Consider the following 22,738-nt stretch of genomic DNA (forward strand, 5'->3'; position numbering starts at 1 on the left):
CACTTATTAATTTATGTGGTATATATCTCTCAATTGCTGTCGATACTAACTCTTTGAAATCATTCCACAACTTTTCTACGCCTGTCCCTGCGAGCATTGGCCACTGGCGCAGCACGCGAATCCAAGTGCTCATGCCTCATCGCAGGCTCCTCCCTTGATAACCCGCTCGGAAACTGGAGGCGTGCATTCATTGACAACAGCAGTTTCAAATGGTTCAAATGGCTCTGAGCACTATGGGACTCAACTGCTAAGGTCATTAGTCCCCTAGAACTTAGAACTAGTTAAACCTAACTAACCTAAGGACACCACAAACATCCATGCCCGAGGCAGGATTCGAACCTGCGACCGTAGCGGTCTTGCGGTTCCAGACTGCAGCGCCTTTAACCGCACGGCCACTTCGGCCGGCACAGCAGTTTCAGTCTGGTTAGAAACAGATAGTCACTGATAGGATGTGACACTCCTCTCTGGTGCTTCTGAGTTAGGATTATTTGCAAGCACTTTTCTTACATGGCTGCGACTGGTAAATGATTCGCTGTAGACACGTTGTACAATCCGTACTGATACCTCAAGAAATCACTCCATTTCATTCACGGCGTACTCATGGGCACATCGAAACACAGTAGCTCCGTTCCGCCCCATCTCCTCCCCGAAGCACCTTCTTGCACTGATTCTGTAAAATCTATTGTAGCCTACACCAATAAGGGCAACGGCCTTGCCGCAGTGGATACACCGGTTCCCGTCAGATCACCGAAGTTAAGCGCTGTCGGGCGTGGCTGGCACTTGGATGGGTGACCATCCAGGCCACCTTGCGCTGTTGCCATTTTGCGGGGTGCACTCAGCCTCGTGATGCCAATTGAGGAGCTCCTCGACCGAATAGTAGCGGCTCCGGTCAAAGAAAACCATCTTGAGGACCGGGAGAGCGGTGTGCTGACCACACGCCCCTCCTATCTGCATCCTCAGCTGAGGATGACACGGCGGTCGGATAGGCCCGATGGACCACTTGTGGCCTGAAGATGGAGTGCTACACCAATAAACATTAGTTCTTGGCCAGGAAATATTAATACAGTTTAAATAGCTGGTGGCAAAAAATTAAAATCCATTGGGAAGTAAACGAACTAGAAGGAACTAACAGTCGAAGTTCCAGATGTTTGTCGTCTGTATCAGGGTTGTCACTCTCGGTAGTAATGCGAGCAAGCTAAAAGTGTTCCACGCAAGACAGGGCTCAGCAGCGCGAACATTCGTAGTAAAAGTGGAAAAGTTTCCCAGTTAGTATTCGAGCACTGCTGACGAACTTCTGCGGCAGTACTACGGGGCGAGACGACAAATGCACCAGATTCAAGGGTAGTGGTGCAATGCCGTAGTCCGAGAACTGTGGCAGTAGTGGTGAGAGAGACTTAGCGCAGAAGAATGGAAAAGAAAATCAGTAAAGATGACAGAGAGGCAGTTCTGACGTTCCGATTGATAATGGAATCAACTTTGAGGAAAAGTCCAGATACCTTCATAGCATCTGTCCAACTGGAAAAAGCGTTGGACAATATAAAATGGTGTAAGATGTTCGTAATTTTGAGAAAAATGGGAATAAGCAGCAGAGAAAGGCGGATAATATACAATATGTGCGAGAACCAAGAGGGAACGATAAGAGTGGAAGGTCAAGAACGAACTGCTCGGATAAAAAATGGTGTAAGAAAGACACGTAGTTTTTCACCTCTATTGTTCAGTCTTTACATCGAAGAAACAATGATGGAAATAAAACAAAGATTCAAGAGAGCGATTAGAATTCACGGTAGGAGGATATCAGCCTCGGCATTTGCTGATGACACTTATTCTGAGCGAAAGTGAACAAGAATTACAGGACGTGTTAAATGTGCAGTCTAATAAGTACAGATTATGGATTGAGAATAAATCGAAGAAAGCCGGAAGAGATGGGGAGTAGCAGAAATGAGAATAGCGAAAACTTAACATCAAATCTGCGGATAACGAAGTAAACGAAGCTATGGAATTCCGATGCCTCTGAAGCAAAATCACACATGACGGATGAAGCAAGGAGGATCCAGAAAGGATATTAGCATAAGAAAAAGGAAATTTCTGACCACGACAGGTCTAATAGCAAACATAAGTTTTAATCTAAACAGGAAATTTGAGATGTGATGCTGTAAGAGGATGTTAAAAAGTGGATGGCCTAGTAAAGCAAGGAATGAGGGAGTTCTCTGTAGACTTGGGAAGAGAGGACTATGTGGAAAATAATGACAAGATGAAGGAAAAAGACGATAGGACATGTCTTAAGATGTTAGGGGATGACTTCCATGGTACTAGAGGGACTTCTAAGCGGTAAAAACTGAGGGCGAAGACAAAGATTGGAATGTAGCCACCAAATAACTGACGACGCGGAATGCATGTGCTTTTCTGACATGAAGAGGTTGGAACAAGAAAGGAATTCGCACTGGGTGACTACAAACCAGTCAGACGAAAAAAAGCGTAGCTAACATAGGTCTCTTGGATGCGTGTGCGCAAAGAGATTGGACTTCCTCTTGCTCTGTGCTTGTTTATGTCGCCGTCTTCTTAGTTCCTTACACAGCCGACTTGCTCGGCTGGCAGTCACATGGTGTAGTCGCGAAATTGTCAATATCCATGCGTCTTTCTTCTTCGATGGAAAGGTAAGACAATCGACTGGAAGGTAAAAACACATTTGACTGTTTACTTCATTGCTGGAGGGACACATGGCCATCTGTTTCCAGATCTCCAGCACTCCAAAGCGAACAGTGTGTACTTTTACACTTTCACGACCACTGGGACGTATGTGTCCCACGATAGGTTATCACAGCGGACAAGTGAGCATCTGCAGTGTCCCACTGCTAATGGTTTGGTGAATTCTTGTAATCATGGACTGCATCTGCAAACTGTGTTGTCTTCAGATTTGTTAACCCTTCACTCCGTACCGTGGCACCAAATTGGTTTGCACTTGCGGAATGACAACCCAATGAAGAGATTTGCAAAGCGTGGTGGTACGCGCCTTCTCGGGCACTTTCTGTCAGTGAATTGCAAGTACGCAGTGTCGCATCACAAACAGTGCCCATATGGAACTCGTATAATGCAAGTCACAAAATTGGAAACATCCTCCTACCACTGATGTGTCTCTGTTTTCTGAATGCCATGTAGTTTTTAGGCAGTCGTTTTCTGAGTCCCTGGAGGTAGCTATGAATGACCGCGTATGTCCCACTACTCTCAGCATTGGAAAACAAACGGCCGGATATAGCGGGTCTGTGCCTCAGATGCTTTTACTTTGTAATTGACTTACTTTGTAGTGATTATAGTATGTACAGGAAATGTATGCGCAAATATGGGCTTTGCATGGTTTTGTGACAAGCAGTTATAGTAAAGTTGAGTTTTAGTAGTAACGAGTGGTAATACCGTGGGACTGTGTGTACGCTGCTTGGACAGCGCTATCTGGTGGCCGGTTGTGAACCGCTAGAATCACAGCAGGTAAGCCTGCGCGCAATAGGGCAGTGGTGATGTCGACCGGTGTTAGGCGAGCAGTGGTAGTTTTATCTGGTGACTTCAGTTTTATATTCTATGGAAAGAACGACCATGAGAGCAGTTTTTTATTATTTTTTATTGGTTGTGACAATGATTTTTATCAGATGGTCTACCTCATGTGCCGTGATGTCCATATGGTTTTGTAAATGTTAATCCACGTTTCAGGTATGTGGTTCTGTAATAATTGTAATGTATATAGTTAACTCATGTAAGCCCTCCCTCAAACCTGTTATGTTATACCTTCACAGATCCGATGATAGCACCTTCAGAGTGCTGAAACCGGTCATCTAGTAAACGATATTGAAGCGATCGTGGCTTTTCAATTATTAAAAAAAAAAAAAAGTAGTTCCACTTCCTGCCACCAGTTGAAATAATGGCGCTGTAGGCAGGCGGAATGTGAAATTTTTTCTGATTTGACATCATTATTCTGACTGTCGCTTGGCGACCTGTGTTGATTTCTTTAGTGAAATGGCTGTTAGTGTAAAGAGTGAAAGTGGTTGTAGTTTTCTGTACAAAACATAATGGCTATCGAGAAGAAAGACCGTGTAAAGATGGTAAAGTGGTTTTATCAGAACGACAACAATAGCAGCTCTGCATTGTGGGAATATCGCCGACAGAAACAGCTGTAAAGAGACACCATGTCAATAAATGGGCTGAAGAATAGGATAAAGAAATTTGAAGAAACAGATGAATTAGGTGGTGCAGCAGGCAGAGGGAAGCGGCCATTCCCATGGCGATTGTCGATGGGGTTGCTGTAGCTATAGCTGACTGTGCAGTACATGCCTCTAGTTCTGCAGCCAGCCTCTGGTCAAGAGTTCCAAAGATTTTTCGGAGCATTTTATACTGGTGTCTCTACAAGATTCGGAACATGCACCAAATGAAGCCTCAAGATATGATATAACGCTCTGACTTTGCCCTTCCTTTTTTGGAACACATAGAAGTGGATGACGTGTGGGTGGTGAATATTTTTTGGACGGGCGAAGTACATATTACTCTTTAGGGTGCCGTGGATTCATTGTCGAATATGGGGTTCTACTCCGGCAATGTTGTACAGGAACATACACTGCACTGAGCTTACGTGACTGTGTGGTGTGGTTTCACAAGCTCTTCTATCCTAGGTCCGCTTTTCTCCGAGTAGGTGACACTTCACTGACCTGTTTGGTGTATGCTGTAAGGATCTCCTTGTGCAACTCATTCTAGCTATGGAATGTTGACAACTTTGTCCACACTACTAATTTCACGCAAGATGGGGCGACAGTACACTAGGTGAAAGATTTGCTATGAGGAAACTTCGGGAACGACCATCTCTAGGCAATTTCAAGATGTGTGGTTGTCTAGAGCTCTCATCCTAAGTCCATGTGTCGTTTGGCTGGGTGGGTTTCTGAAATTTCGTGTGTATAAGGGATGTATCTTGACTCTTCCTGATCCAAAGGATAGCATACGACGATATATCGCTCTGACTACACAAGCTATGTTGCGAGAATCTGTTGACCATACTTTGTTACGGATGCATCACGTCGCCAAGTAGTGTGACCATACTAAGCACTTGTAACTTGTGACCATATGCTAATAAACGTGTGAGAACAACAGTTATGCAGTGTTTGACCGTTCCTGTCCTTTTTCTGCACCCGCACCATATTTTGACTGCTTACGGTGCCATATTTTCACCTGTTAGCAGAAAGTGAAACTATTATTTTTTCCAGCATGCTCTGCGAGCACACCGATTAATGAACACACCTGCGCTGTTTCAACTTACTACAATGTATACAGCCCGCACTGCAGCACTCCGAGCACCGTCAGTTGAATTGTAACCACCCGGTGTTTTTGTTTTTCATAGTGTTATTTCTGACTACAACGTTTTTCACTCCGAAAAACAAATGTAAAAGTGTTGAGGAATGTTAATATTTGTCTGCAAGAGTTTTTATAAGGCAGGAAGTTAGAGACCACTTCAACACAATTAACGGAGAAGTAAAAAGAATGATTACCCGAGCTAAAGAGGGGTCGGGGGAGAAGAAATATGCCGAAGTAGAACGCTTAGCAAGATAAATCTGGGCATCGGAGGCTTGGTGATTTATATCTCAAGTGAGAACTCCTGCTAAAATTAGAAGAGGAGCTAGAATGATTGCCATTTCTGAGTGGAAGACACATGTTAAAGATCTTCTTACAGATGATAAGGAAAAGGTTCGAAAAGAGCACAATGGAGTGGATATGTATCCTGTGGAAGAGTTGTCTGACAATGAAGTTTACAAGGGCTTTCAAAAATCAAAAGAATGGAAAGGCAGTTGGTCCTGGAGGTATAGTATTGGAATAACTGGAATAGAGAGGACTTAAAGTAGGAGCAGCACTAGTAAGTATATTTAATAAAGTGGATCAATAAGACGAAAGACACCAAGAATGGAAGGTGTCATACAGTACCGCCATATATAAGAAAGAGAGCAGGAGAGTCCAGGTTAATTACAGGGGAATAAATGTAATAGCTTCGGTGGGTAGGCTGTTCAGGGATAGGTTGCGTTAGTTGTTATACTGCAGGAACAGTCGGGTTTTACTGCAGGGAAAAGCTGTCCTAATAACATCCTTTGTGTAGGCAAGGTGTGACAAAAAATTATCACAAAACACCAGGATCCCCATTTGGTGTTCGTTGATTTATAAAAGACCTATGATTCTGTGCCAAAGAGGTTACTACGGACAGCACTGAAAAATGTTGGAGTGGATTGTGCATTAATAGAGTTGCTGAAAAGAGTGCGCCGCCAGTGCGAGGTAGTTGTGATAGTTGGTTGTAAAAACCAGGAAGTTTTGAAATTTGTAAAAGATTAAGATAAGGATGTTCTGTGTCAACAACCTTATTTAAGTTGTATTTGGAAGATGTTCTGGGTTACTGGAATAGACAGTGCAGAAGACTGAGTGTGACAGTACAATATCAGAGATTACATTCATTACTGTTCGGCGACGATCAAGTACTTCTGGCTGTGGATAAGAATCATGTCATGAGTCAAATCATCAAATGAGAAAGTTAGTGGATACTACGGTGTCCTTGGCTTCGCCATCTCCCTCCGAAGGGAAAAGGAGTGTTACACGGCTTCGCCATCCCCCTCCGAAGCAAAGATGAATGCTGTGTACGGCTGGTGCCTAATGACCCGGCACACCCGCCACACAGCAATGCCGTGCGGGTTGCCGTCCCGCCAGACGCCTGCAGCCGACGCTGCTTGACTTCACAGGCAACGACCACCGGACACAGAAGGCACTATGTCGCATCCGCCAAGCCGTGTGACACCAGCCACTTCCTGGTTTACCAACGCTGGGCGGCCTTTATAGTATCGCCGCCTGCAGCTTTTCGCAGTGTGTCCCGTGTCTACGGCTGAGTGTAGATCCGAGTAAACGAGTCGCCGATACAGCACTGCTGGATGAAGACAACGCCAGTGCACCACCGATCGTGACCACAATTGATTACGACGGAGAGTAGTCTTGCCGCGTGGGATTAGCCGAGCGGTCTTAGGCGCTGCAGCCACGGACTGTGCAACTGGTCCCGGTGGAGGTTAGAGTCCTCCCTCGGGCATGGGTGTGTGTGTTTGTCCTTAGGATTAGAATAATTTAGGTTAAGTAGTGTGTAAGCTTAGGGACTGATGACCTCAGCAGTTAAGTCCAATAAGATTTCACACACATTTGACCATTTGATTTTTGAGGGTAGCCGTTGGTGACTTTCTGTCCTATATTCTTAGAACTGTATTCACTGAGTGACTATTATTATTATTAGATCATGACGATTTCTCGTGTTCTTTTGTAGAGATTCAGTTTCTGTTGTTCACAGTATCTTGCTGCTAATGATGCCTGGGCACCGTCTTCTTTTCTGAGTGCACCATCCCACAACGAGGTACTTCAGACGCTTATAAACAGTAGGGGCTAACAGTCAATAGGCATAAAGCAGAATATCTTTTTGGAAGTTGGCAAGATGAGGTTTTGAATTTTGAGTTTGGCTAGATAAGAAATGTGCAAGTGTTCAAGTATATGGGTTTACTAATCGATAAGACTTGGACATATCCCACATGATAAGTGAAGTGAGGGTAGCTGTTAGATCATTAAACAGTATATTTTGGAGTCGCCACATATCGAGTAGAACAAAGAAAGTAGTGTAACGCCTGTGGTTGGACGCATTCTGATACGACTTAGTGATGGGCATTGAACGAGAGACTAAGGAAGAAAATTGAGGTTGTCGAAAAGGGCAGGTTATGGCAGAGACGAGAAGAATCGACCTGGATCGATTGAGGAATGAAAATCTAATAAAAGAGATTGATTCTATGGAACGAATCACAGATACAATTGATGCTCGAGCTGTGATGTGGTAACACCACGTCCGACGGATGGAAGATGGCCACAGTGTTTGCTGAACTGGTCTCTGTTAGGGAGAAGGAGCCGAGGGAGGCTGGGGGCAACGTGGAGGAGAACCATAGCCAAAGCCATGGAGAGGAGAATTCTGTAGGAAGAAGATTGGCAGTAGAGAAGTTTGTGGCGTCTGAGAACAGGCAACTACTTATAAGTGGAAACGCCATCTAAGATACAATCAACGTCTTGTCTGGGCGATAGCAATGGAAATACTATCGATGATAGTGTTGGTAAATGAGAGTTACTATATACAGCCTTCCAAAATTCCTTCGCCAAAGAAGACGAAGTAAATATTTCAGAATTCGTTTCAAGAACAGCTGGCAACATGACTGACTTTGAAATAGATATCCCAGGAGTAGTGAAGCAACTTACATCACTTAATAAAAGCTAGTCTTCCAGTCAGATTGTATACCAATTAGGTTCCTTCTAGAGTATGCTGATTCAATAGCTCTATACTTAAAAATCATATATACCCTCTCACTCGACGAGAGATCCATGCCCAAAGACTGGAAAGCTGCACAGGTCACACCATTATTCATGAAAGGCAATGAGCGTTATCCACTACACTACAGGTCCATATCATTAACGTCGGTAAGCAGCACGACTGTGCAGCATATATTGTGTTCGAACATTACGAATTACATCGAAGAGAACGTTCTGTGGACCTATAATCAACACGGATCTACAAAACATCGTTCTTGTGAAATACAACTAGAACTTTACTCAAACGAAGTGTTGAATGCTATCGACAAGGGATTTCAAATTGATTCCTTATTACTAGATTTCTAGAAGTCTTTTGACATGTACCTCACAAGCGGTTTGTAATCAAATTGCGTGATAATGGAATTTCGTCTCAGTTATGCGACTGGATTGCTGATTTCCTGTCAGAGAGGTCACAGTTCGTAATACCTGACGGGAAGTCATCGAATAAAACAGAAATGATTTCTGGTGTTCCCGAACGTAGATTTATAGGCCTTCTGCTGTCTATATAAACGATTTAAGAGACAATTTGAGCACCCGTCTTAGGTTGTTTGCAAATGGTGCTGTCTTTTAGCGTCTAGTAAGGTCATCAGGAGATAAAAAATAATGTAGGAAAGATATCTGTATGGTGCAAAAATTGGCAATTGACTTTAGATAATGAAAAGTATGAAGTCATCAGCTAAAAGGAATCCGTTAAACTTCGGTCACACGATGAACCAGACAAATCTAAAGGACGTAAATTCAACTAAATACGTAAGAATTACAATTACGAACATCTTAAATCTTAAATTGGAAATAACACACAGAAAATATTATGAGGAAGGAAAACCAAATACTGCGTTTTATTGGCAGGACAATTAGAACATGTAACAGATCTACTAAAGAGACTGCCTACTTACACTTGTCCCTCCACTTTTGGAGTCCCGCTGCGCGATATGGGAACAGGATTAACGGAGTACATTGAGAAAGTTCAACGAAGAGTAGCACGTTTCGTATTAACGTGAAATAGGGAGAGAGTTTCACATACACGATACAGGATTTGGGATGGACATCACTAAAAGAAAGGCGTTTTTCGTAGCGGTGGAATCTTCCCACGAAATTTTAATCACGAAGTTTCTCCTCCGAATGCGAAAAATTTTGTTGACGCCGAGCTACATAGTGAGAAACGATCATCGCACTAAAATAAGGTAAATCACAGTTCATACGGAAAGAAATAGGTGTTCGTTTTTTCCAGACGCTGTTCGAGATTGGAATAATAGAGAATTATTGTGAAGGTGCAATTCTGTCATATATAGACGTGGTTGGAGACGGTGGCTGTTATATAAATAAATTGTTGGCGCTGTACAGCAATCAGTCACAAATTGTATCTATCTGCAGATCAAGTAACAAACTTATAATTTTGTATCACGCCGGGTGATACGCCAGTATGGCTATGACGAATACACGCGTCCAATGTGCGTTCACCGTGATTTCGCCGAACACGGATGCGACCATCATGATGCTGTTAACAGAACCCGGATTAAATCCGAAAAAATGACGTTTTGCCATTCGTGCACCCAGGTTGGTCGTTGACAATCGCAGGCGCTCCTGTCTGTGATGCAGCGTCAAGGGTAACCGAAGCCACGGTCTGCGAGCTGATAGTCCATGCTGCTGGAAACGTCGTCGAACTGTTCGTGCAGATGGTTGTTGTCTTGCAAACGTCCCCAACCGTTAACTCAGGGATCGAGACGTGGCTGCACGATCCGTTACAGCCACACGGATAAGATGCCTGTCATCTCGACTGCTAGTGATACGAGGCCGTTGTGATCCCGCAAGGCGTCTCGTATTACTCTCCTGAACCCACCGATGCCATATTCTGCTAGCAGTCATTGGATCTCGACCAACGCGAGCAGCAATGTCGCGATACGATAAACCGCAATAGCGATGGGGCAAATGCGACCTTTATCAAAGTCGGAAACGTGATGGTACGCATTGCTCCTCCTTACACGAGGCATCACAACAACGTTTCACCAGGCAACGCCGGTCGACTGTTGTTTATGTATGAGAAATCGGTTGGAAACTTACCTCATGTCACCTCATGCCAGCACGTTGTAGGTGTCGCCACCGGCGCGAACATTGTGTGAATGCTTTGAAAAGCTAATGATTTGCATATCACAGCATTTTCTTCCTGCCGGTTAAATTTCGCGTCTGTAGCACGTCATCTTCGTGGTGTAGCAACTTTAATGGCCAGTAGTGTATTTGTAGACGAAACTAAAGTAGGTGTTTTTGGACAGGGAGACGGGACTGACCTTGAGGTTGGGCATGTCCCTGGCGAGGCGCATCACCTCGTGCGTGCCGCGGACGTTGATGGCGGCGGCCAGCTCGAGCTGCTCGTCGAAGCGGACGGTGGCGGCCGCGTGGAAGACGACGGACACGTGTCTGCACAGCTCGGCGCGGTCGGCCGCGCTCAGGCCGAGGTCCGCCAGACCCACGTCGCCCGCCACCGCCACCACCTTCTTCAGCACCGACGGCCGCAGCTGCGAGAACACCTGCGGCACGGGCAAAGCGCGCTGTACTTGCCGCCGGGAGCCGGGCGGCGGACCAGATTTGGAGCTTAATGCTGTGGCGTGTCAGACATCTGCGTACGACAGCGAAAGATGATGCACTTTTGGATTGTAATTACTGAATGCTCATAAAGTTGGAATGGCAAATACACTGAAGCGGAAAAGGTACTGGTATAGGCATGCGTATTCAAATACAGAGATATGTAAACATGTACAGTGTGTAAACTTTTAGGTGGCAGACCTCTCCCTAGTCCTGAATCGGTAGAAGTCGGTAAACGTCGGGAGGCTTCGGTAGGCACGCAGTTTCGACTGCTGCCAACATTACGTAGCTGACTGTGTTGTACAAGGTAGCCATTGTCGTCTGCTTCGTTATTGTTTTGCGCTGTACTGTTCTGCGAGTTTTTATTGTGCAGTTGTGCTAAACATTATAAAAATGAGTGAAGAGGCAGTTGCTGGCCCATCTCGGGAGTCGCCAACAACCCCTACCGGTAGGCCTACGGTTAGAAGGAAACCAGTATTACGTAGCGATGTTCGCAAAATTATATTGCGTGTGATTGAATGCTGCGAAAGGGAAAGGGAGCAGAAAAAATTGCTTCACCCCATTTACAAATCTTCAGTGAGAGCTGCTACATACACAGGACAAAGCATGCGTAGCATTGGAAGTTTCAAACAGTTTTCCAAGAATCATCCTGGCGTAACACCACAAACGCCTGGCAAGAAAAGGTGAGTTTCCATTACAGATATTTTGTTCGCGATCACTTTGAAGGAGCCCCTTATTTCGTCCTAATTACCTTATATTTCATGTACATGACGATTTCAGTTTCGATTACGAACAACATTTAAAGCGAGTTTTACTTCCAAGCCTTTCGTCTGCTTTCGTGTAAGCATGACATGCAACTTGTAGTGCCAGCACTCCAACTGGTAGGCGTGCCTTGGCTCCCCCCCCACCCCTCCTCTCCCCCCGCCGGCCGATGCTTGCTTCTTCATCTCCCCACACTCCCCTCACAACTCTGCCGTCTTACAGTTAACACACTGTAACGCCGAAAATGCATATCCTCCTATTTCCATCTATTGTACTATAAATTGTTTTCCTTATTTTGTTACATGAAGGTATGACATTTCTGTGTCTTTATATATTGTAATTGTTTTACTATTTGTATATATATATATATATTTATGCATTTATATCGATGTATAATTGGTTTGTTTTGTAAATATTTGTATTTTTACGCTGTGTCTTGCCTAGGGAAAACTATGCTATCGAACGATTACATCGATAGGTCGTGTGGAGAACCCAAGTGTTTAGGATCTTTGGTAGTGTTAACACTGCCGCGTGGAGTGCGGGCAGAGCGGAGGGTCTGGCTGGAGTAGGGCGGTGGAGCAGGTGTGTTGAGTGACGCTCCCGCGAGTTGCCGCGCTTTCGGGGTCTGGCAGCATGTAATTGCGCTCGACTTGCTACGATAGTTTCTGACACGGTGTCGCGGACGGGAAGCATTAGCTGGCGCACATCAAGAGCCCGTTTCGCCCGGTGACCGTGTCGAGAAGAAGGCGCGCCAACATTCAGCTTCTGCAACAGCGACGGCCGACAATGAGTGACTGTCGCCACCTCCCCGATCGACGACTGCAAACCTTCAATCAACCAACAAGGAAGACTGAAAGCACGTAAAGTTTTAGAACTGTATGGCAGACCTCAGCTTTTCAAACTGTTGCATCACAAAAATACAGCAACTTAGCATGAACCTTCGTTTGCTCATCGTCCCAATTGCATTACCAAGCAGGGTCCCTTCCTTTTCTGGAATGAACCCGAGTGTCGTTGAAATTCATACGCCAGCATTAAGGTAATATCATTCCATTTCACTGCTTTAATATCAAAATTGAGTTAAAGTATTCATAGCTGGCTACAATATTTAGATTACACAAGCACAAATTAAGAGTGCGAGTCTTGTTACCATATTTTAGCTTACCTGTGACTGCAGCTCAGCTTGGTACGTACTAAATTTTACTATTGTTAATTGTTCAGAATCATTTAATTCAAGTTCAAAGTTAAATCTCTTATTTCTAAATTGCGTAGATTCAAGTAGCTTTTGAAGTGATTGTTGAGATAGCCGAAGACTAACCTTATTTTATTGAATTTCGTAGTGCTTCCGAAACAAAGTTCACTATTAATTTCAGTCACTAAATTAACTTTCAATTTTCCGGTTTTATTAATTCTTTTGCTAAATTAAGTTAGAGTGTAGTGAAATTTATTACTTCTGGCAAACATTCAGTTTTCACACAACACGTGTCAACCTTCGGTTGCCACGCTTCTAGTGCTAATTATATGTGCATTAATCTTTCATTTTCAGTTATTATAGTAGTTGTCCATAGGACTGGCGACCGCAATTTTCCCCAAATCTCAAATACCTAATTAACGCCAATTAATTGTTAATGTAACGACCGCACATTTACTTTCTTTATTAACTTTACCCCTTTTCAAAATTAATTTCCACCAATTTCATTTGCATTTTTCCTTTCATTTAGATGTAACCCTTTCCTCCCTCTTTACCGACAGATTAACTTCGGTGACGACTGCTTTTCCCAAATTTCCATTAGGTGTAAAAAAATGGTTCAAATGGCTCTGAGCACTATGGGACTTAACATCTACATCTACATCTATACTCCGCGAGCCACCTTACGGTGTGTGGCGGAGGGTACTTATTGTACCACTATCTGATCCCCCCTTCCCTGTTACATTCACGAATTGTGCGTGGGAAGAACGACTGCTTGTAAGTCTCCGTATTTGCTCTAATTTCTCGGATCTTTTCGTTGTGATCATTACGCGAGATATATGTGGGCGGTAGTAATATGTTGCCCATCTCTTCCCGGAATGTGCTCTCTCGTAATTTCGATAATAAACCTCTCCGTATTGCGTAACGCCTTTCTTGAAGTGTCCGCCACTGGAGCTTGTTCAGCATCTCCGTAACGCTCTCGCGCTGACTAAATGTCCCCATGACGAATCGCGCTGCTTTTCGCTGGATCATGTCTATCTCTTCTATTAATCCAACCTGGTAAGGGTCCCATACTGATGAGCAATACTCAAGAATCGGACGAACAAGCGTTTTGGAAGCTACTTCTTTCGTCGATGAGTCACATTTTCTTAGAATTCTTCCTATGAATCTCAACCTGGCGCCTGCTTTTCCCACTATTTGTTTTATGTGATCATTCCACTTCAGATCGCTCCGGATAGTAACTCCTAAGTATTTTACGGTCGTTACCGCTTCCAATGATTTACCACCTATGGCATAATCGTACTGGAATGGATTTCTGCCCCTATGTATGCGCATTATATTACATTTATCTACGTTTAGGGAAAGCTGCCAGCTGTCGCACCATGCATTAATCCTCTGCAGGTCCTCCTGGAGTACGTACGAGTCTTCTGATGTTGCTACTTTCTTGTAGACAACCGTGTCATCTGCAAATAGCCTCACGGAGCTACCGATGTTGTCAACTAAGTCATTTATGTATATTGTAAACAATAAAGGTCCTATCACGCTTCCCTGCGGTACTCCCGAAATTACCTCTACATCTGCAGATTTTGAACCGTTAAGAATGACATGTTGTGTTCTTTCTTCTAGGAAATCCTGAATCCAATCACAAACCTGGTCCGATATTCCGTAAGCTCGTATTTTTTTCACTAAACGTAAGTGCGGAACCGTATCAAATGCCTTCCTGAAGTCCAGGAATACGGCATCAATCTGCTCGCCAGTGTCTACGGCACTGTGAATTTCTTGGGCAAATAGGGCGAGCTGAGTTTCACATGATCTCTGTTTGCGGAATCCATGTTGGTTATGATGAAGGAGATTTGTATTATCTAAGAACGTCATAATACGAGAACACAAAACATGTTCCATTATTCTACAACAGATTGAAGTAAGCGAAATAGGCCTATAATTATTCGCATCTGATTTATGACCCTTCTTGAAAATGGGAACGACCTGCGCTTTCTTCCAGTCGCTAGGTACTTTACGTTCTTCCAGCGATCTACGATAAATTGCTGATAGAAAGGGGGCAAGTTCTTTAGCATAATCACTGTAGAATCTTAAGGGTATCTCGTCTGGTCCGGATGCTTTTCCGCTACTAAGTGATAGCAGTTGTTTTTCAATTCCGATATCGTTTATTTCAATATTTTCCATTTTGGCGTCCGTGCGACGGCTGAAGTCAGGGACCGTGTTACGATTTTCCGTAGTGAAACAGTTTCGGAACACTGAATTCAGTATTTCTGCCTTTCTTCGGTCGTCCTCTGTTTCGGTGCCATCGTGGTCAACGAGTGACTGAATAGGGGATTTAGATCCGCTTACCGATTTTACATATGACCAAAACTTTTTAGGGTTCTTGTTTAGATTGTTTGCCAATGTTTTATGTTCGAATTCGTTGAATGCTTCTCTCATTGCTCTCTTTACGCTCTTTTTCGCTTCGTTCAGCTTTTCCTTATCAGCTATGATTCGACTACTCTTATACCTATGATGAAGCTTTCTTTGTTTCCGTAGTACCTTTCGTACATGATTGTTATACCACGGTGGATCTTTCCCCTCGCTTTGGACCTTAGTCGGTACGAACTTATCTAAGGCGTACTGGACGATGTTTCTGAATTTTTTCCATTTTTGTTCCACATCCTCTTCCTCAGAAATGAACGTTTGATGGTGGTCACTCAGATATTCTGCGATTTGTGCCCTATCACTCTTGTTAAGCAAATATATTTTCCTTCCTTTCTTGGCATTTCTTATTACACTTGTAGTCATTGATGCAACCACTAACTTATGATCACTGATACCCTCTTCTACATTCACGGAGTCGAAAAGTTCCGGTCTATTTGTTGCTATGAGGTCTAAAACGTTAGCTTCACGAGTTGGTTCTCTAACTATCTGCTCGAAGTAATTCTCGGACAAGGCAGTCAGGATAATGTCACATGAGTCTCTGTCCCTGGCTCCAGTTCTGATTGTGTGACTATCCCATTCTATACCTGGTAGATTGAAGTCTCCCCCTATTACAATAGTATGATCACGAAACTTCTTCACGACGTTCTGCAGGTTCTCTCTGAGGCGCTCAACTACTACGGTTGCTGATGCAGGTGGTCTATAGAAGCATCCGACTATCATATCTGACCCACCTTTGATACTTAACTTAACCCAGATTATTTCGCATTCGCTAATAACTTCACTGGATATTATTGAATTCTTTACTGCTATAAATACTCCTCCACCATTGGCGTTTATCCTATCCTTGCGGTATATATTCCATTCTGTGTCTAGGATTTCGTTACTGTTCACTTCCGGTTTTAACCAACTTTCCGTTCCTAATACTATATGCGCACTATTTCCTTCGATAAGAGATACTAATTCAGGAACCTTGCCCTGGATACTCCTGCAGTTTACCAATACTACGTTAACTTTTCCTGTTTTTGGTCTCTGAGGACGGACGTTCTTTATCAACGATGATAATGTCCTCTCTGGTAAGCCGTCAGGTATTTTATCGTTTCGCCCAAGGGGGGGTCCCTCTAACCTAAAAAACCCCCGTGTGCACGCCACACGTACTCTGCTACCCTAGTAGCTGCTTCCGGTGTGTAGTGCACGCCTGACCTGTCTAGGGGGGCCCTACAGTTCTCCACCCAATAACGGAGGTCGATGAATTTGCAACCATTATAGTCGCAGAGTCGTCTGAGCCTCTGGTTTAGACCCTCCACACGGCTCCAAACCAGAGGACCGCGATCGACTCTGGGCACTATGCTGCAGATATTAAGCTCAGCTTGCACTCCGCGTGCGATGCTGGTTGTCTTCACCAAATCAGCCAGCCGCCGGAAGGAACCAAGGATGGCCTCAGAACCCAAGCGGCAGGCGTCATTCGTTCCGACATGTGCTACTATCTGCAGCCGGTCACACCCAGTGCGTTCAATAGCTGCCGGAAGGGCCTCCTCCACATTACGGACGAGACCCCCCGGCAAGCACACCGAGTGCACACTGGCATTCTTCCCCGACCTACCCGCTATTTTCCTGAGGGGCTCCATAACCCGCCTAACGTTGGAGCTCCCTATAACTAATAGGCCCGCCCTCTGTGACTGTCGGGACCTTGCCGGAGAATCGGCCACTGGCCCAACAGGCGAGGCATCCTGTGGTGGCTCGGAAACGATGTCATCACCACTAGGAAGCACCCCGTACCTGTTGGAAAGGGGTAAGGCAGCTGCCACGCGGCCAGATCCCACCTTCGCCTTTCGGCCAGGCACGCGCGAGCCCACCACTGTCCGCCATTCACCCTGGAGTGGTGGCTGACCGGTAAGATGCTCACTGCCGGAAGACGCAGCGACATCAGGGGTTCCATGTGATTCCAAGGCCACCGAAGTAGGCATAGGTCTCACCACAGTTGCCCCAACGCCACTACGAGCCGACGCCTGCGCCTCGAGCTCGATGAGCCTAACAGACAAAGCCTCCACCTGCCCCCGAAGAGTGGCCAATTCTCCTTGCGTCCGCTCACAACAACCACAGTCCCTACACATGACTATGTTTACCCTACTCTATACGGTGACAAATTCCCAAAATAATCTTCTGATGAGCTACTCTGATAATCAAGAAACACTCACTGAAATACGAGACGCGAAAACTACGCTAGGTTTTCCCAGAAAAACTATTTAAAAGCTAAGCGCAGCAAATAAGTACAAAAACGCTTTATACAAACAGTACTCGCTGCTGCTGGTGCTCTCGCTCTGGCTGTCACAAGACAACTGCTGATTCAAGTGACTAGTGGCTAACGGCCGCGAAACAAACAAAAGACGGTTTTAGGGCGCTTTCTGTTCTAAACGATCAAGAAAACACTAAGAAATCTAACACGAGAACTACGTAAAGTTTTATCAAGAACTGTTAGTTACTATGCAGAGCAGATAAACACAAATAGAATCCCTTCCTTAGTGGAAGGTCGTAAACAAAATGCAAAATAAACGCTTTATACAAACAGTACTCGCTGCTGCTGGTGCTCTCGCTCTGGCTGTCACAAGACCACATCTGTGGTCATCAGTCCGCTAGAACTTAGAACTACGTACACCTAACTAACCTAAGGACATCACACACATCCACACCCGAGGCAGGATTCGAACCTGTGACTGTAGCGGTCACGTGGTTCCAGACTGAGGCGCCTAGAACCGCACGGCCACACCGGCCGGCCATTAGGTGCACACGGTTTAATTTTCCACTGTCATTAATGTCGATAAGTGAGGGGGAGGTTACAAACAGGCAACGCCTGCACAAGACAACAAGTGTCTGGCGCAGTTGTTAGATCGCTTACTGCTGCTACAATGACAGGTTGTCAACATTTGAGTGTGAGACCTTAGCTTTTCCCGGCGAATTGAATGTTCAAATAACTTACGGGTTTGCTGCCGGGTGACGTCGCCGACCACCGCCGATATTTCGACAGGAGCACACACTGCCTTCTCAAGCCACAAATGTAAGGAGGAAGCAATGTGCAAGGAAATTTAATACCTCGGTTCACAGTGGAGAAACAAGGAAAATACCACACACAGAACAAGTGTCAACACAAACAAAGATAACCAACATCAGAAATATCGATAGTGACTATTAATCAACAGGTGAGGTGGCACTAATTCTGTCCTGATTTTTGGATGAGACACAGAGCCGCATTCCAAGCAGCATTTAAACAAAACCCACCATCTCTGTTTATAATCACATCTCGAAGTCACCTTTCGTCAGAATGGTTATAGTGAGAGGCAGATCAAACGTGCGTTGCGCTATCAGCCTTCTGTGCAACGGGTGAGTGACGATAGCAACGAAGTGGCACCTAAGTCTACGGCCATTTTGCCTTACGCAGGAAGCATTTACAACAGGATTGGCCGTATTTTGCGGAAATATGATGCGAAATTTGTTTTTCGACCACCTTCTAAGATTAAGGCCCTGTTGCCGTCCGTAAAAGATGATCTTGGTTTTCGTAAGGCTGGTGTCTATCGTATTCCTTGCAGTTGTGGCTTGTCGTATATTGGTCAGACAATCAGGACTGTGGAAGACCGGTGTATTGAACATAAGCGCCACACACGCTTACAACAGCCGAGCAAATCCGCTATTACAGAACGTTGCCTTGACACCGATCACCCTATGGAATACAACAACACGGAGATTCTGGCTTGTACGTTCAGCTGTTGGGATAGTGTTATTAACGAAGCTGTTGAAATCAAACTATCAAGCAACCTTATGAACAGAGATGGTGGATTTTGTTTAAATACTGCTTGGAATCCGGCTCTGTCTCCCATCGGAAAACAGAGGGAGAGAATTAGTGCTACCTCACCTGTTGATTAATAGTCACTATCGATATTTCTGATGTTGGTTATCTTTGTTTGTGTTGATACTTGTTCTGTGTGTGATATTCCCTTGCACATTGCTTCCTCCTTGCATTTGTGCCTTGTGAATGGTAAGGTGTGCTCCTGTCGAAATATCGGCGGTGGTCGACGACGTCACCCGGCAGCAAACCCGTAAGTTATTTGAACAAGATTTGAGTGAGTCTGAACGAGGTGTTATAGTCGGCGCACGAGCGACGGGACACAGCATCTGCGAGGTAGCGATGAAGTGGGGACTTTCCCGTATGGCCATTTCACGAGTGTACCGTGAATCTCAGGAATCCGGTAAAACAGCAAATCTCCGACGTCGCTGCGGCCGTAAATTGATTCTGTAAAAACGGGACCAACGGCGACTGAAGAGAATGGTTCAACGTCACAGAAGTGCAACCCTTCCTCAAATGGCTGCAGATTTCAATGCTGGGCCATCACCAAGTGTCAGAGTGCGAACCATTCAACGAAACATCATCGATATGGGCTTTCGGAGCCGAAGGTACACTCGTGTACCCTTGTTGAATGCAGAACACAAAGCTTTACGCCTCGCCCGGGACTGTCAACACCGACACTTGACTGTTGACGTTTGGAAACGTGTTGCCTGGTCGGACGAGTATCGTTTCAAATTGTATCGAGTGGATGGATATGTACCAGTATGGAGACAGCTTCATGAATCCATGTACCCTGCATATCAGCAGGAGACTGTTAAAGCTGGTGGAGGCTCAGTAATGGTGTGGGGCGTGTGCAGGTGGAGTGATATGGGACCCCTGATACGTCTAGATACGACTCTGACACTTGACACGTATGTGAGCATCCTGTCTGATGACCTGCATCCATTCATACCCATTGTGCATTCCGGCGGACTTAGGAAATTCCAGCAGGACAATGCAACATCCCACACGTACAGAATTGCTACAGTGTGGCTCCAGGAACACTCTTCTGAGTTTAAATACTTCCGCTGGCCACCAAACTCCCTAGACATGAACATTATTGAGCATATCAGGGATGCCTTGCAACGTATTGTTCAGAAGAGATCTCCACCCCCTTGCCTCTTACGCATTTGTGGACAGACCTGTAGGATGCATGGCGTCAGTTCCCTCCAACACTACTGCAGACATTAGTCGAGACCCTGCCACGTCGTGTTGCAGCACTTCCTCGTGCTTGCGGGGGCCCTACACAGTATTAGGCTCTTAATTGAATTATTAAAATAATGCACTTACTAAGTCATAATTAACCTCCACAGTTTTGGTGCAGCGGTCAAAAGTTTTTGATCACCTATCAAAGCTACGGATTTCTGCATAAAACAGTGATTTCTATCATATCCCCAATCTGAAAATAAAACAAGTATAAAAATGAGAAACCTAAGCGCCTCTGCCGTGTTCTAGACTGGTTGTTTGCCTAGAGGGGCACTGATGAGTACCCACACTAACGCTGACGTGTCTTTGCCTAAGACGGTTGCATTCGAATACGTCTCATTTCTTCTACTGTCTGCGTAGAATTCGTTTGGAATTAGTTTACAGTACATTGTGTGTATCTAGCAGTATGTTTGTACACCTGATCAGGCTGCGGTCGCAGGTTCGAATCCTGCTTCGGGCATGGATGTGTGTGATGTCCTTAGGTTAGTTAGGTTTAAGTAGTTCTGAGTTCTAGAGAACTGATGACCTCAGCAGTTAAGTCGCATAGTGCTCAGAGCCATTTGAACCTGATCAGGTTCATACCATACCAGGTAATATGGGACGCAAGCAGGAGATTGGAATTGAAAAAAGTGCCTTGATTGTACCTCCACAATAGTTAGGGTATTCAGATAGGAAAATAGCGTGGCCCAATCTATTGCAATTCATACGTTGCGGCGGTTCAAATAAACTGTTGCTAATGCAAATGTGTCGCGATCTGGCAGATATTTTGCCAAGGTGTGAAGGTGGTAGTTGTGTGCTTCGCGCATAGATCTTTTCACAGGCACACGAACCAGTTCTAACCTTCGCTTTTCGTCGCTTATGCGTTCCCTTTTGAAACGAGAGTGCAACAGACTCTCCTTCCTCAGCACCTCCGAATTTCGTTATTAAACCATGGTGGGTCTATCCTTTATCCACTTACTCCAGACCACGATTTGTAATCTGCTTAAACCTTGCTCATAATTCCTCTACACCCATCTTACTGGAACTAAGTTAATCCAGTTCATTAAGTGAGGTACTAATAACTGCTAATCTGCTCTATTTAGCAGAAACACTCTCCTAGCTTTCTCGACACCCCCGTATCGTAACAAATCGGACTGCGACATGTTATAGCGCCCTCGATAACTCTAAAATAGCTCTTTTCCAGCCATTGACTGTCAACTGACGTCGCACCATCTCAATCGTGGAGGTTATCATTGACTACAGAGGTATGTTGCGTATGAGGTGCTGCTCGACTATTATTCTCCATTCTTTTTAATTCCCTGTGAACAGTCATTGCGCTAGCTGGACGGCTGGGAGGAATTCGGAAGTCAAGAGTGAGTCCTTCCGTTGATTTCATGCGATTTTTTACAACCACCCTCTCCAATCGTCGACAGTTTTTGTCCGTCGGTACATGTGATCTGACTGTTATTTTATTTGGCTGTGGTTGTTCCCTGTAATCCAGCAACGGCCATTTTATACTCTTCTAGTTCAGAGACTACTGTCTGAACAGCTGCAGCTCTATACAGACTTTTAATATTCCACGCGCCAACTCGTAAACCAGTGTACCTAGCCGTTTTCGACTTATGGGGTTCCATCCCATTCCGCGGCACATTTGTGAGGTTTTTTGAGGGGGTAAAATGTCCCATGGCCGCATTACAAGCTCTGCGCAGGGTTATCCCAGTAGTGGGGCTGCCAGTGTTCTGCCCTGAGCTGGCAGGACTCCTTTTCGGGGTTTACTCCCTTAGGAAAGCTGCCTCACCACGCCTCTAGAGCCTTCCCTGTCCTCTTCGTTGGAGATAGAAAAGGAAAATGAAAGATATCCTCGGGCCTCGAAACCTAATACCGTTGGGGTCGAGAAAGTAAGAGTTGGCCAAGGGAGACCGATAGGAAAGAAAGCAGAAGAAGCCTGACACAAGTAAGTGGAAGTAGTGTCAGACAGCTAAGGGTCCATGTGGTTCCCATCCACATACTCCCAACGCGGGGGCCGCCTTGGGGGACTACTCTTTGTCTGGAATCTCACCAACTGATCTGTCTGGCATGAGTGACCCTACCAGGAGCATAGCTCCCGTCAGCATATCTCAATAGCTCAGTGGATGACTGAGACACGCAAACCTCCCCACCAACGTTGAGGTGGTAGTCCTTGAGTCCTTAAGACCAAACTTAAAGCATACAATTCCGTGACAGTGCCAGTATTGTTATATGGGACAGAAACCCTAAGCACAACAAAGAAGGACGAAGAAGACATGTTGGTCTTCGAAAGAAAAAAAATTATGAGAGGAATTGAAACCTGG

At 45.0% G+C, this 22,738-nt stretch overlaps 1 protein-coding gene and 1 pseudogene across 1 annotated transcript in view; one reads left to right on the top strand and one right to left on the bottom strand.

The window, feature by feature from the left end:
* The window catches only part of LOC124545015 (fatty acyl-CoA reductase wat-like), a 208,390-nt gene that overhangs the window by 91,527 nt on the left and 94,125 nt on the right, over nt 1-22,738 (bottom strand). Inside the window, exon 4 of the mRNA XM_047123792.1 lies at nt 10,680-10,919. Within this exon, the coding sequence (XP_046979748.1) occupies nt 10,680-10,919 (240 nt within the window). The remainder of the gene's footprint in view (nt 1-10,679; nt 10,920-22,738) is intronic.
* Nucleotides 703-820, top strand: LOC124546052 (annotated as a pseudogene).

The sequence above is a fragment of the Schistocerca americana genome, chromosome 8 (genome assembly GCF_021461395.2).
Source record: "Schistocerca americana isolate TAMUIC-IGC-003095 chromosome 8, iqSchAmer2.1, whole genome shotgun sequence".
NCBI classification, from domain to species: Eukaryota; Metazoa; Arthropoda; class Insecta; order Orthoptera; family Acrididae; genus Schistocerca; species Schistocerca americana.